The sequence below is a fragment of the Durio zibethinus genome, chromosome 7 (genome assembly GCF_047325235.1).
Source record: "Durio zibethinus cultivar Kanyao isolate XHJ-2024 chromosome 7, ASM4732523v1, whole genome shotgun sequence".
NCBI classification, from domain to species: Eukaryota; Viridiplantae; Streptophyta; class Magnoliopsida; order Malvales; family Malvaceae; genus Durio; species Durio zibethinus.
The window spans coordinates 12070587-12087721 of NC_143168.1; the positions used below are offsets into that span (position 1 = coordinate 12070587).

At 28.3% G+C, this 17135-nt stretch overlaps 2 protein-coding genes across 2 annotated transcripts; both read left to right on the plus strand.

Annotated features, from left to right (window-relative positions):
• The first annotated feature begins 1999 nt into the window (after window positions 1–1999).
• On the plus strand, window positions 2000–3089 carry LOC111277656 (uncharacterized). The gene is made up of 3 exons (XM_022864052.2): window positions 2000–2433; window positions 2542–2599; window positions 2681–3089. The coding sequence occupies exons 1-3, from the start codon at window positions 2368–2370 to the stop codon at window positions 2872–2874; spliced, it is 318 nt and encodes a 105-aa protein (XP_022719787.2). The 5' UTR covers window positions 2000–2367; the 3' UTR covers window positions 2875–3089.
• Window positions 3090–4696: 1607 nt separating this feature from the next.
• Window positions 4697–5619, plus strand: LOC111277871 (cypmaclein-like). Its single transcript, XM_089764335.1, has 3 exons — window positions 4697–4756; window positions 5148–5175; window positions 5289–5619. The coding sequence occupies exons 1-3, from the start codon at window positions 4697–4699 to the stop codon at window positions 5474–5476; spliced, it is 276 nt and encodes a 91-aa protein (XP_089620461.1). The 3' UTR covers window positions 5477–5619.
• Window positions 5620–17135: the final 11516 nt, after the last annotated feature.

Here is a 17135-nt window from a genome sequence, read left to right on the forward strand (position 1 = left end):
GAAAAAAATTAATAAAATTAAAAATTGATTTAAAATTATAATGTTTAGTTTGGATCATATCATTTTATTTTATTCGGTTCGAATCAAATTCAAATATTAAATTTATATATTAAGTTTGGATCGAATTTCAAATTAAAATATAAAAAATCAAAAAAATTAAAACAAATTGAATTATATATTTATGTTAATTTTTATACATATTTTAAATTTTTATAAAATAAAAATAAATATGATATATAAACTTATTTAAATATATTAAAATTTATATTAAATAATATATAAAAAACAAAAATCAATAAATTTAAAAATTAATAAACTGAACCAAATTAATAAAATTCGGTTCAAATTGATTTCAAAAAATAATTGATTTTGATTCGAACTAAATTTTAAATATTTATAATTTTATATATTATTTAAAAGAATTAAAATGAATTATATTTAAACCGTTATCATCTTTATCAAGCACTATAATTATGAGAATAAAAGAGATTAAAATTTTTTAGGGGAGTTACGACTCTTATTTGCCCCTGGCCTACATATATTTTTATATAATATATAATACACTAAAAAAAGAGTAATTGGTAAAAATTAAATATTTTATTTGTAAAATTTGAATTTTATTTTACAATCAACAATTTCTTTTAATAAATAATTAATAAATTCAATATAAATTTTTATTAAAATTTACAAATGTCTTAGCTCTTGAACTTTAAATAATCTCTTTTTTTTTTTTTTGACAAAAAGTTAATTAAGAAATACAAAATACAAATGCGAAAAATAAGAATTTATAAAATTTAAAATATCTTATTTTAAAATTTTTTAATTTAAAAATTTGCTGTGCAAACACACTCCAGATTATTTTTAATATAAAGACAGTAATGCAGCGTGGGCATGGCTAGGGTGGCATACTATATATAGAGAAGATGATAATGGGGGACAAAACTGACAGCGTGTTCCAGTTCATAGCAGGAGAGACAAAACAATATGGTTTGACATTGACTACATTATGCGGTAATGTCCTAAAAGTTGGATGGTCTAGACTTTAGACACAGCTAGCTGTCTCTTTTCATTGCGCGTAGGATTAAGTGCAGCCAGCTGTACCATATTACATTTATGTGTGAATCGAATCTAGAGAAAAACAAGAAATCCAGTTCAGAGGGCAATCTCCTGTCTTTCTCCGTCTACCACGTGCTTGGCCTCGTCACCAACATCGAATAAAGAACCTGAATTTTTAATAAAATCGTCAGCTGTCAAGTTTTTTGAAAATTTTTTTTACGTTTTATTTTTTTTTGGCAGTCTTAAAAGGCATATTTTCACATAATACATTTAAGATTTTATTTTTAAAATTAACAAGATAAAAAAAAAAAAAAACTTTTCTTTTTAGCCCTTGAACTAGGATATATTGAAACATTCCATAATTCCTTTTTTTTTTTACAAAAAATTATAATGATTACGAGGCAATATCTTTTAATAAAATCAAAATGGGATACTACCGTTTAAATGGCATTTGCTGTGCCTATCTACTCAGTTAACCAAATCAACATGATAGTTGATATTTAGATTTTCCGTTACAAAATAAGTTTGCTCTCAACGAGATTCATTCAATTATCTTCGTTAACACTTCATCAATACATCAATACGTAATTTTAAAATAAAATCGATTAATTTTTAATTTATTTAAAATTATTAAATATAATTTATGTTTATCTAAAATCATTAAATATAAATCATATAATTATCTCATCAATTATTAACTATCTTAATCATATTCATATTATTCCTCTCATATTTAAAATTAAAAAAAAAACTTAAATATAATACGGATTAAGTATTCTTCCTCTTCGAAACTTTTATAACGATTACTGAATATCTTCTTTTTCACTAAATCCTTAAACACTTTGCTGACAATAAAATGCATCTAGAAAAACCAATTTTGACGCATCTTAATCATGCGTTTGGTTGCAAGTCCAACCTTCCCCTGAGACAGTTATCAAATCACTTCTTTTCAACTAACACCCCAAAACACCATCGCCAGCATTAAAAAGAGGGAACTGGAGTTCTAACAACCTCATTTGGGGTGTAGATATATGTGCCTCCCCAACACAATTAAATATATAATGATTCAAACCCATTCCGATTTCCCTCTTTTTAATTGTGCATAGTAGTAGTAATTTATTTCTTGATTATGATGAAAAAGAAACTTTGGGAAAAGTGCTGTAGAAAAGGAAGTTTCCCAGGAACTTTGCGGGCTATGGCCATGCCTGACCACTATAAAAGCTTGGTTTGGGATCTTGGAAGGAACCAAGTTCCCATAAACCAAATAAAGTAAAAAATATATACCATCTTTGTTTCCCGTCTTGGTTGGAAATGGCCGGCAGCACCAAGACAACAGCACTCTTTCTTGCCCTTCTTTGCCTTGTCCTGCTATCTGAGGTATAATCTTTCTGCTAACAAGCAATGCTCCATTTTTTTCACATTTCAACAGGCCAAAGCTGGCCATTTTGCTAACTATTGGTTATAATTTTTTGGTACAATTTCCAGGTGGGAATGCTCATGGCTCAAATTCAAACACCAACATCCCCATCCCCAGGCCCTCAGGGTAAGAGAGTTTCTGGTTGAAGTTGATAGCTCTCAACTTTTACCAGTCATTTCATATTAATCATGTCTTTGTTTTTACCAGTTCCAGACGAATGCCCAACAAAGTGTGCGAAAAGATGCAGCAGCTCATGGAAGCCAAAGATGTGCAACAAAACATGCGTTGCCTGCTGCCATAGGTGCCCTGATCACTGTGTGCCTGATGGTCCTAAAGCTAGCAGAGATTCCTGCAAGTGCTACTCACAGATCATGACCCATGGCAAATTCAAGTGCCCTTAAACCTTTTTTACTTGAGAGAGAAAAAAAAAGAAAAAAAAAAGAAAATGTTTATGTTTTGTGGTTTCGTTGCCACATGTAATAAATAGGTTGGTGTCGGATTTTGTTATCCTTTTACTTCAAAAATAATATTATAGATAGTTATTCTTTTTTATTATGAAAGAAATATTCAATTTTCACTGTTAATAAAAAGCTTTTTACTGTCTCATTTTATATTATTTTTGTATTCATTTAATTTCTTATTTTTTATTTAATGAAATTTCAACACTACTGATTTCATCTTAAGTCCTAACAAATTTGAAAATAATGGCATTTGTTAGTATAATTTTATATTTTAAAAATGAAATTGCAATAACTTTTTTTTTTATCCTTATGCAAATTTTCTGATTTATTTATTTATTTATTTAGACTTCTTAAATAAATAAATATTAAAAAATAAAAAAATAAAAAAATTGGACAAGCTGACCTTATTTGGGTTTCAAGGCCCAATTAAGAATTGTGCTTCAAAACTAAAACTAGATTGTTAATTCAATATTTTAGACCCAAATCATTGCGAATTTAAATTAAATGGAAAGCAACCAAAAGGAACTAAATTACTAATTCAAAACAACTTAAATCGGATCCGTTCAAAAAACGTATCAAATTAATTCGTATAAAATGAGGTATCCATACCATAATAAAATTAGATGTAAAGAAAACTTAGAAATAAATTAATTACCTAAAGTGGGCTAGCGGTCATCATCGTTCATAAAGAAGTTTGATTTTTTTTTAAAAAAAATTATTAAAGAGTTGAATTAAAATAGTTTTTAACTATAAAAATTGATTTTAATCAATGCAATTTCTAACCACTTTCGTCTATGAAAATAGTAAAGAAAAAAGCTAGAGATTAAAAACACCCTTGAATTATAATTAAATAATAATTTAAATTTTTAATATTTTATCATCATCAATTAAATTATTAATTTTTTCTTTCAAATCAAAACCCTTAAATAGATGAAATTTAATTATGTGATAAAATTTAATAAATCAACCTTTGCATTATAATTAATTAAACTCTTAAAGAGATAAAAAATAAAAATTATTTTATTTTATTAATTTTCATATATATATTAATTATATTACATGTGACACTTTAATATATTTTATTAATGTCAAATAAAATTTTATTTTAATTAACAAAAAAATTAACGTTATTAATTTTTTCATCCAAATAAAAATTTAATTGAATGAAAGTAAATTTTGAAATGATTAACTGATTGCAATAAAAAAAATTTTGAATGATTTTTTAATTATAGTTAAAACCCTTTAGCCCAATGGAAATTTATCTACTACCATTAAACTTCACTTACTACAATGGGACTTTTGTTAAGGGATCCAATTCCTGACATGCAATTAACAATCGGGTAGATAATAATGGAATTTTGAGTTCATTACTAATGCTTAATTCATGTTTAATTCTTGGATTTGACTACTTAATTGGCCTCAAATTTTTTAGGTAAAATTTAATTAATTCATCTGCTTCTCCCCATAATAATAGTGATAATCCTTACTTTTATCATTTGGCAAAGCCCGCCTTATCCGTACTATTCATTATTTCTTGGCCATTTCCTCTAAAAAATCGCTCAACTGTTCTACATTTGAAAATAGCTTCCTAAAATTACTTTGTGATTCTTATCAAAGGCAAAGATCATGCCATAAATTTACAGCTCTATCCTCTATAAAAGAACCCTTCAGCTAGGATCTTGGAAGGAACCAACAAGGAAAGAACAGAGGAAAAAAAACCTTTTATTTTCAGTTTTTATTACTGTCCTAAGAAGTTTGGGAAATGGCCAGCACCAAGACAACTCCTTTGCTTGCTGTTCTTTGTCTTCTCCTGATATCTGAGGTACATATGTAATTAATTTTAAGGTTTATAGGAGCAATCATTGTTATCAAATTTTGTTATAACTAATATATAATAATTAAACAATTAAAATTTTTTATCATCTTTAATTATTAATAATTAATATCATCTCATCTCTAATTTCACATATATATATGAATTTAAAATTTATTCAATTAATTCATGCAATTATTTTTAAAAATAATATTCAATAAATTTAAATTTCAAATTCCAATAACAATACCTCTACGACATCCTTTACAAAAGAAAATTGAACAGATATATGATCTTAGATACATTTAAGCCCTACCTGTTAAAATAATTTCTTTCTTTCTTAGTTAGTTTCCCTGACCCTGACCACAATGATTAATTATTTCTTTTTGACAATTTTCAGGTGGGGATGCTCATGGTTGAAGCTGAAAGTAAAGGTGAGAGAGTTTTTTGGATTGGAAAATGCATCCTTTATCTATCCATAGTATTTTCATGCAATGTGCCTTAATTATTATTATTACAATTTGGATATATATACATGCAGATTGCGAGACTAAGTGTGCATTCAGGTGCAGCAAGTCATGGAAGCCCAAGATGTGCCATAAAACATGCAACACTTGCTGTCAAAGGTGCAATGATGGGTGCGTGCCTCCAGGACCTACTGCTAACAGGGATGTATGCCCTTGCTATGCACAAATGAAGACCCATGGGAACAGATACAAGTGCCCTTAAACAAATTATTTCTTAAATACAATCCACCTCTCAAAGGATTAATTAATTTTGATGTTAATTACTACTAATTACTGAGTCTAGTACTTTTTGTAAGATACTTGACTTGAACTAAATAAAACAAGGAGGGAAAAGAAAAATTGTAATTAGTTTTATGCTTTTCATGTCCTCTAATTGATTATATATAAGTGCAAGTTTAAGCTTTTTGCTTATATATTTATTTGTCTTTCAGAATCTCAACTAATTTTTAACTCCTTTTTTTTTTTTTGGATAATTTGAAGTGAAAGAGTAGGATAATTTTAACATTGGAAGTCTTCCAGTTACTCCTTTAAATGTAGAATTCAAATTCAGATATGCATTCACATGATATATAAGACGAAATTGAGAGACAAAATATACCATCTTGAACTTGGGTTTTTTCTTATTATTATTGTTTAAAAGAGAAAAAAAAAAAAAGAGATTAATCCTCCAATCTCTTACATAAAAGAAATTAACAATTTATTTTCGATAAATTATTTATTATCATATTAAAGGATTTCAGTGATTTATCCACAATAATAATATATATGATTGTAGATTATATAATGAAAGATAAGTTTTTACCATATCATGATTTGAATCTAATACTCCAAATTAGAGTTTGAAGTAGATGTGTCTCATTTGAGACATATATCATTTTATACATGAATTACTTTGAATTTATATTGAAATCAAATTTAGAGTTTATAAAAATAGCTTTATTATATTATATTATATTTATTTATTTATTAAATGGTAAATTTACTTGGTTATTGTAAATACCTCATTTTGTCTGAGATAAATTTTATAAGATAATTTATTTATTGACTTAGTTTTTATTAAATTAAAAATAAAAAATAAAAATGAAAAGAGTTTGATTCAAAAAAAAAAAAAAAGATGTATCGGGTTGGGAGGGAGATTTGGATTAAAAATCTAAAGTTAAAGTTGATTAACAGATTCAAACAGAAAAAAACTCATTTTCTTATTGAAATGGGGATTACAAGCTTATAAAAGACTCCATCAGAAATAAGCAAGAACACACAACGAAAAGAAAATAGAAAGCATAAGAAAAAATTTGGAGAGAAGTTTCTAGCAAATATATATATTTGGTTTTTTTTTTTTTTGGAATTGGGAAAATTGGAATTAGTATGGCTTGAAGGATTTTAAAAGACAAACAGGATTTTGAGAATTTTTATAAATTTTTTTTCGAAATTTTTGGGAATTTCATAAATTGGTTGAAATTTTTGATGATATTTAAATTTTACGACCACATTCCGACGAAGTTTTCTAATATCCGGTGACTTATCCAGCAACAATCTTAGATTGAAGCTTGTTTTTCCAAAAGTCGATAAGTATTCAAGGCATTCATTCTTTGCTAGAGAGAGAAAGCAAAGAAAAAAGGAGAAAGAGAGAGAGTAAGCAGAAAAATTCTAAGGAAAAAAAGTTTTAACTTTATATACTCATAGCAAAACGGCATGGTTTTAAGATTATATATATTTTTTAAGATTCACGTGTTTCACCAGAGTTGACTTAACCTAATCGCATTACCCAATTATTCGCACTTTCTGCCAAGCCAATGGAGCTTCAAAGCTGAGTCTTGAGCTGTGTACTCCTAAGCCATTCTCTATGCCTGAAGCCAAGCTGCCTTTTTAGCCCCCAAGTTGAGCCGTCCTTTTTAATTTCTTGGTTTTTTTTTTATTATTTATTTAACTTTTATGCTATTTTATAATTGATTTTAATTGTTATTTTTTTAATTCATTAATTTATTTATTTATAAATTTTATTTGTCTTAGTTGACAAATCTATAAATCTTGCCAAACGATTAGAGGATTTTTTATGGATTTAAGAATTGTTAAATTATGATTTCTACCAAATAATTGGAGAAATTCATAACAAATTTTTTATTAAAAATAAAAATAAAATGATTTTCAATCCCATCAAATGATCGGAGGATTCTAATTTTTTTTTTTTTATGAATTCTACCAAACGATTAAAAAATTTCATAGTGAATTTTAAGAAAAATAATTTTTTTTAATTTTTAAATCCTACAAAAAGATTGGAGGATTCAAATTTTTGTTAAATCTTATCAAACTATTAGATGATTTAATGAATTTGTTTTTAAAAAAAATTTCATAAAATGATTTTCAACAAAAATCCCACCAAATGATTGGAAGATATGCATCGATATAAAATCTTACCAAATGATTGAAAGATTTTATTGATTGATTTCAAAAAAATAATTTCTTAGAAAATATATTAATGAATCTGATGACATAGTCTCTTCATAATTAGACACAAATCTTTATGAATACTCTTAAAATGAGGGAATTGTCTTAAATTTCTACTAAACAATTGGAGTAATTTTAATAACAGTTTTTAATATTAAATTTACTAGGTAAATTACAAACACATTTTAAGGCTTTGATAATATAAAATCAAACTAGTACCATCAGTTGATAGGCATTATAAGAGTGCTATAATTTTTTTTATACGTAATCGTACTCTCGGATCTAGTCTTAGTTTCGTAGACATAAATCTACCTTTTAAAAATACTTAAGTTAGGCTTAAGATTTCTCTTTAAAATAAGATAGGCTTAGTTAAGTGGCCAATCACACCTTAATAAAAAAGATTAATGGTGACTCCTTAGGTTGTGTCTAGTTATACGTTATGACAGTTTGACGACTCCACTAGGGATAAAGGAGTCAGGCCAGTAAATGATTTCATATTATCCAAGCCTACTTTAATAAGTTTACAAGCTTTTGTTTTCTCCTTTGTGTTTTATTTTCATGTTATATATTGTCATTTATGTGCATGTACATAACATAAGCTCTACACCTGAGCTCCATCCCCTAGTAAAGAGTAAAGTACCAACGTTTTTATGAGATTTCATGTCTTCACATGGGCTAGTGAAATACTTTCACTCAAATTAAGTCATTTTCATTTATAGCTTATAATGAATGAGGATTTAGGTGCCATACTAGTCTGTGATGGATAATGATGTAAGAAATAATTAGGAAACCTCTAGAATTAACCCAAAGCACATATAGTTAACTTTATCAGCTTAATTTATAGATAAAGCCATGTCTCTCTTATCTTTTATAATTGACCCAAAGGTTAGAATCATATTATTATATTTTGTGCTAACATGTTTCCTTTTATTTCTTATATTGCATTAACTAACCAGTTTCTTTCTTTATTATTATTATTTTTTGCATATTCATAAAACATGCATATAAACTGTAAAATATATTTGCTCTGAAGATATTTCCAACAAAGGCTTTTATGAAACCTATAGAACATCTAGTTTGTGCTTAGTCCATGTTTGCCAAATGCGAGTCACCTAATAAGTTGAATAATGAATAAGAGAATATCCAACAGAAGGAAAATGATTGTCTACCATTTGGCTATGTTTATACATAACCTAAAAAAATTTGATTGCTCCTTAAACAAAATGATTTGCAAGATTTAACAGCCATATGGAAAAACATGAGCTCGTCAAGACAACAAGCCTTTTGTAAAAAATTTAGCCATACTACACACCTTATGTTAGTGAAAGTAAAGAGTTCACTTATAAAGGCAATAATGCAGTTGTGAGAGCTTTCCTATTGTTGTTTTATCTTTAATGAAGTGGATACAATGCTAACCATAAAAGAGTATTCAGTTTTGGTAAGATTTCATATCCAACATCTAAATAGAATTTATATGAAGAAACAGAAGCTTGGATATCGTAAAAAGTTAGCTCATATCTTATAAGTCAACAATAAGGTTATAGATTCGCATATCCAAAAAGAAAGAGCACATAAGAGCATTCCTTGGGAGTTCTTCATGACTTCATTACAAACTATCCTAACAATGAGCAGTGATTGGATGTATTTGCCTTAGCCATATGGTATGGTGATCTTTCCTAAAGTTTTAAGGCATGTTGAGATAGAAGTGGTAGATTTGAGCAGATAAAAAGAAGATGCAATCCTTCACTAGTAATCTTGGTAGAAACCATTAGGTCATTAAATCATTGTCGACAAAATGATAAAAGGGCAATTTTTGGGTTACACACCATTATTATACACATAGATGAAGAGTCCTCTAGAATGTAAAAAGAGTGTTTTCTCTAAATTTTATTTTCATAACCAAAATCTTGTTAAGGAATTCTATGGAAGCAAATGGCCATAAACGAAAACCAAGAAAGAATGTGAGTGTTTTTTATAAGGGCTTACAAGTAGTCAAGTGCATGGTTAGTCTTATAGATGAGTTAAGAGCCTATGTTGTATCAATGTGGAGATGAAACTTAGGTCCCACTCTTATGATTGTGAGGATAACAAGTTATGCACCTTTTATGGTACAAAAATAATATGGAGCTGAGTAGTTTGTCCTTATAACACACAAGATGAATCAATTAGACTACCCATATGGTGAGCCTAAAACCTTTCAAAAAATCAATAGCATATTCAAGGCATGGAAGAAGTCTAAGAGGGTGAGTTTTTAATCTTTCACTGATAGGGTCACCCTTGGATATGTGACTTGGAAGGCAAAAATGGGTAAAAAAGTTATGTTCACTTTTCAAGATTCTTACTAGTTAATGAAACATCATATGGAATAGTTACCTTTAGAGTTAGAGCTTACAAAAAGAATTTGAGTCTAAAAGAGACAAATTGAAGCAGCAAATTCAAAAGCTCTAAGAAAAAAATAAAAGAAAAAGCAATGAAGCAAGAGGCCAATATGAAGAAAATCATCAAAGAATGAGACACAGCTATTAGTGACTTGTTAGAACTACATTAAGAATGTAATAATATGACTACTGAAATAGCAAGACAAAAGGCTAGGGCCTAAAAAATGGCTATGAAATGTGACTCTGTCTTCAATAAGTTGATGGAATCACATTGAGAATGTAAAACATTTCACATCTAAGCAGAGCTCAAAGAAATAAACATTATTGATTTGAGTTGTGAAAATAAAAAATTGAAGAAGAAATATTCTTAGATGGAAGATGATATGCTAAAGATCAAAAAAAAAAAATGAAGCACTCAGAGAATATATTCAGGTTTTGAAATGAAGATTAAATGAGTAAGAGAATCACATCACCACACTCATAAAGTAGCATAAGGAGTTATCATATTAAGTTTGGTGTGGCAACAGGGAAAAGATGGGATAACAGAGGTACATAAAGCATCTTGTAACCTAAATAAGCAAGGTAATGATCAAGGTAGGGGACATGGCTAAAGAAGTGAAAGCTCTTAAGAAAGTAATCAACCCAATAAGAAAGCATGGACAACGTTTGTTGAACTTCATTAAGGAGGCCAAAGACCAATATAAACAAGTCAAATGTTTCTTCAAATTAAGAATAATAGATTCTATGTAAATAGACTTTTATGGAATAAATAAAAATTTATTTTTGTTGAAAATTCTTCAAAAGGCAAATATTGTCTCTTATACATTGCATTCATAATTAGTTTTATATTTTTCACGTTAAGTCATAAACAAGTCCCCTAATTAACAATTGTGGTATTTAAGGTTCAAGAATAGCTCTATCATCCAAAAACCCCATTTACCACTAATACAACACCAGAGCCTGAACCAGACAAATATAATAAAAAAACTCTAATTGTTTTGACGAGATCGAAAAAGCCCAAAAAAAGCTTAGGGGGTGTTAGATAAAATTATGAAAGCCCTAAATAAGCTAAATAAAAGAAAATGGGTAGAGAAGCTTCAAATCAGCCAAAACATCTTGTGTAGGATGTAATTGATCCTCTATACCCTCAAAGATTCAGCCTTTATCAAAGCCAATCTTCTTAAGGGCATAAGTAAATTTTTTGAAGGTTTATCCATACACTAACCTAAGAATACAACTACTACTATACAAGGTCAACTCTAAAGTTATGTTAATTCAGTTTTTAAGAAAAATGCTTCAAAATTGATCTAGGTCCCTAATATGTATAATCCGAAAAAAAAAGTTAAAGTTAAAAGTGATTGAGTCATTGGAGGATTCAAAGACTGACCAAAAGATGAACAGGCTTAAAGAAAGGTTGCGAGCAGTGGAAGAAATCAGTTTCTATGGTTCTATGGATGTTAATAGGCTTTGTTTAGTCCCAGATATTATTATTCCTCCAAAATTCAAATTTTCAAAGTTTAAAAAGTATGATGGTACAAAATATCTGATAACTTATGCTACCATGTACTATCAAAAAATGGTTACCTATACTAGTGATAAAAAGCTCTTGATACATGTATCTAAGACAGCCTTATTGGCTCTATGACGAGATGGTATATCCAGCTTGATCGATCCTACATTTACTTATGATAAGAGTTATCTCATAACTTTATCAGTCAATATCAACACATAATAGATGTAGCTCTTGATCATCTTTCTTTGTAGAATATGGAGAATAAGGTGACTGAGTCATTTAAGGAGCAGGCCCAAAGGTAGAGGGACATGGTTGCTCAAGTTCAGCTGCCTTTGATTAAGAAAAAAACTAAATACTTTTTATAAGTACATTAAAATCTCTTTATTATGAAAATATGATAGGAAATACAATTAAAAATTTTACTAGCATGTTGATATTAGACAAAATCATTGAGAATGCTATCAAGAATAACAAGTTGAAAAGAGGAGAATTTTTCATTAAAAAAGCACTTAAAAAGAAGAAAACTAAAATTCAAGCTGTGAGTTTCGAAAAACAATAGTTTTAAAATTACCAAACCTATCCACCATCAGTCTACCTCATTTACTATCCCACTATAAATAACACCACATCTTACCCATTCTAGCCAACTCTACAACCATCATACCCATTTATGTATAAACTAGCTTTTAGACCACAAACTTATATGTATGGTTATAATCCTAATTTCTTATACAGCCTCTAATCTATTTTACTAACCCAACAAGTGGTTTGCGAGAGCCATGAAATATGCAAGAAAAGCTTACTTTTGACCTTATTCCCATGACTTATACAGAGTTATATCGAAAACTCTACAATAATCACTTAATCGTCTTTGTTTGTCGGAAACCTCTTAAGTCTTCTTATCTCAAGTGGTACAATGTTACAGCTTATTATGATCACCATTATGGGAATGTTGGTCATTTTACTGAGAATTGCATGCCCTAAAGCATGAGGTGCAATGTTTAATTAATAATGGAATGATCAACTTTAATACAACTAGGGTAACAACACTTAATGTCATGACAATCCATTGTCCAATCACAATGTCAATACTCTGAGTGAGGATCGAGAGTATCATGTAAAGAAAAAAGTGAAAAAAGTTAAGACTCTTCTCAATCAATTGTTTGATGCCTTGCATGAAGCTGACATGATACAATCAGTAGATCCACATACTTATCATGGAATATATGTGCCAAATAAGAAATGTAAATACTATAGTACGGCTCCTGGTTATTCCATTAAAACCTATGAATAGTTTCATCAAAAGGTATAGAAGCTCATAGATTCTTACCAGATTAAGCTTTATGAGGAGGAAGAGACTTCAAGATATGCTGAAGTGTCTATATCTTGAAGTGTTTATAACTAATAAACCGTCAAAGCTAGTTTTAAAACCAATAATGATCTATTGTAAGGAGAAACCAAAGTTGATCATAGATAACCTCTTTATGAAGCCAGTAATATTTAAGGTCCCTACCTTGTTCCATACAAAAATGACAAAGCTATGCCATTAAAAATGGCTGTGATGTGGTAGTCTAAAGGCAAAAAGAGACTACACTCAAGACTAATGCTGCCAACATAACTGGTGTGGGTGATATAACTCAAAGTAGAAAATGTTATACTTTAGAGATGTTGAAAAAAGTAACAAAAGAAAAAGTAAAGATTGGGAAAGAGTCAAAATGCTTGAAATAGTGCCCAAAAAAGAATGCCAAAGGCTAGTGACTGAAAAAAAAAAAGCTTGTGAGTTTTTAAAGTTGGTGAAGCATAGTGAGTACTATATGGTTGAACAACTAAATAAGATGACAACTCAAATCTCGCTACTATCACTATGGTTGAATTCTGAACCACATCAAAATACCTTGCTGAAGGTGTTAAACCAAGCATATGTTGCCCACAATGTGTTAGTGGAATATGTGAATCATTTAGCTGAAAATTTGGTGGTACCACACTATATAGCTTTTAATGATGACAAGATTCCTCTAGAAAGAAAGGAAAGTGTTAGCTTTTTAGGTGAGATGGTGATCCAAGAGGGGGAGTGAATTGGATTTTTCCAAATTCTTCATAAATAATGATTTCAATATAGTTGAATGAAAATTAAAACAATAAGCACTTTTGATGAAAATATAATGCAAACAATAACAATTAATGAATCGAAAATCAAATATAAATAACAATAAATTGTAAGGAGATATGGATAGAGAAATCAAACATAATGATTTATAGAGGTTTGGTCTTTCTTCACAAAACATCTATGTCCTCTCTTCTTGGTTGTCCACACCAAAGCTTCAATCCACTATTCTTGAATTGAAAATACAACCTATCTTTTTCTTTTTAAGGCTTAAGATAGAAACCTCTATCCTTTGTAGTATTTTACCCAATCTCACTACAAAACTCTCAAAAAAATACCTAATCTTTTTAATCTTTTTTCATTTCAAAATAAGAATCAATTAAAGGCTAACAATCTCCCCTCTTTTTGATATGACCAAACTTAAAGATAAATTTGCTTGATGAAAAACTTTCTTTGAAACATTTAAGATTTTTAAAAACATTTTGAAAAACTTCCCCTTAAACAATACATGGCAAAACTCCCCCTCAATTTATGCATCATAATCCAACACAACTCAACTAACATATGTTAGAGCAATTAAGCACACACAAACATATGTATATCAAGCACAAACAAATTTGTCCACCAAGTATTTCTCCCTTTTTTTGTCATAGCAAAAAGGCATGAACAAATTAATGAGCAAATAAACACAAAGAAGCATCATTAAAAAATATATTCATGATACATTTCTCCTTCTATTTGTTTATGCTCTTTATACCAAATGTTTAAGCTTCTATATTAATTGCTATAAGCATACAAGAAAAAAATATCTCTAAACTTTCCCCCTTTTTGTCATTTTAAAAGAAAGAGAGATCAATTCAAGGCATGTGACAAAATACTTGATACCAATAATATCAAGAGTATTTTGAATGCATGTAATCAAGTGTAATATGCACAATATAGTTCACATACATATATTCAAGCACAAAAGCATAAGTGTGTCCAATTAAAATGTTATAGCACAAAATCATTCATTCAACCTAACTACATGAAATTTATGAGCAAAAGGATAATAATTGATATGCAAACTACTCATAAATCATGTTATCATAAGTTATGCTTAGAACCTAAAATATCAGTAGCAATTAAGCATAAATTCAAGTACATGCATACAAGCTTATACTAATTGTTAAAAATAGCAATTGTTAAAGATATATTATCACAAAGCATACCAATTGTTATCATAAAACAAATCAAGCAAAATTGTATTTTAAGATTTCTCCTCCTTTTCAAAATAAGGATTAATCAATTTAAGGCACACACAATTTTGCATGAAGGTATAAGTTATATATCAATAATAGGCACATAAACAAGTGTCTGTGAAAGTAAAAAAAAAATTCTTTAGCAATTTTGATACCAATTGTTATCAATTGTTAGCAATTTTATTCAATAACTTTCATAGAGCACACATACTCCAAGCATATGAAAGATTCCTTCAATGCATGCATAAATAATAGTAGTGATCTTTCATAAGCTATCCTATCCAAATAAGAACCAAAAGCTCATATGTATATAATAAAATCATGAGTATTAATGAGCAATGAGGTTCAATTATCATCATTTCATAAGAAAGATTATATAAGCATGATTTTGTAAACATGATGAGCACATATGCTATAGCAAAAAAATAATGAAAGCATAATTATTCAATTATAATCCAAATTATTTCAATGCAAAACAATATTATTAATCCAAACATATGCAAGTACATAAATACAATTCAAACATATTTTTCAATCAAAATCATACAAGCATATGCAAAAGTATTTCAAATCACATATAGCAATATACCAATAAAGATACAAACATTTAGATATAATGTGGTACATGCTATCTTAACGATCTCAATCAATGAACATGTAAGTTCATAATCCATGAGTCAAGGCAATTAAAAGATAAAAAAATCAACATATTCAACTATATCTATGTCCAAAGATTCAAACAAATATTCATGCAATAAAAACTATTAATCAAAGCAATCAAGAACTAGGTATGAATATTAATCAATTCAAGCATTTAACAAAGTTAAGACAAATCTTATCAAGTAGTGTGGTGATTAATTTGTGCAAAGTGTTCACAAATTCAAACATAATATCTCATTTTTGCACTTATCAAAGCAAGCATTTATGAAATCATGCATTAAATATTATAAATCATAGGCACATAGCATAGATTCAATACAATTACCTCAATCCTTATTAAGCTATGTTGTGCTCATTGTAGTTAAGTGAGGCTTTGAATCCTCCATTCCACATCATTTGAGCTAATCTTTTATGTACTTGGGCTTGATTGATGAGGATGACATGCTTTGCTTGCTATACTTAAAATTTCAAAAATGTAGGCTCATTCATGCTCATTTCAAGTTCTCCTAGCATAAACTTAGAAAAATTTCTTGACAAAAGATTTTCATTAGAAGCACCAAGAAAATCAATTGATAAAAATTATACCAATTGTTAGAAAATAATTCCATATTCTAAGTCATTATAGGCAAAAGAAAATTTATTCACTAAGCATAAGTTGTCAATTGTAAGGGAGATATATACTTAAGCTAGAGGCTATATATCAATTTAAACATCAAATAGCACAAGAATGGCACTAAAGCTAAAGTTCTCATGTAATATGCAAAACATAAATCCTTTCTAGATCATTTAGATATATTGAACACAAAGAAGACATATTCAATATTCATATATATTCAATAAATCACCAAAGAATATACCAAAATAAATTTTAGGCCATATAAAACTAAAAACTCAAGGAAGACATATTTATCATAAAAAAAATATTTAAGAAAATTTTAGCATAAAAGCATAAATATGTCTACACAAATTATAGGCTATAATCAACAATGACTTAAGCTAAAAATAAGCAACATAAGAAAATCATTTACTTAAGTCATATTGCAATCATGTCAAATCAAGAAAGATCATATTCATCATATATGCACACACTTGCCAAGAACAATAGATGAACTAACAATACATATCATTAAACACAATTAGTTCATCAATACTTAATCCTAAACCAAAAGGTAAATTAATTAAGCACAAGTTCCAAAATATTTCACAAAATCAATGAATCAATTTAGCATAAGAGCAATTATATTTAAGAACATTTTAAAAATCAAGAGATAAAAAATTTAAACATTTTCAAATTACAAGTATTAATGTCAAAATGAACAAATCATCATATGAGCACATATCTTGACTAAAAACATAAATGAACAAAGAATCAATATATATTACTTAAGCACATAAAGTTCATCAATTCGTCAACATAAGAGAAGAAATAAATCTTGAATTAATAAGGATAAAGAATTAAAGCATATTTTAAGACTATTTCATAAGAAATCAAAAGATGAACAATCAAACATCAATATTTA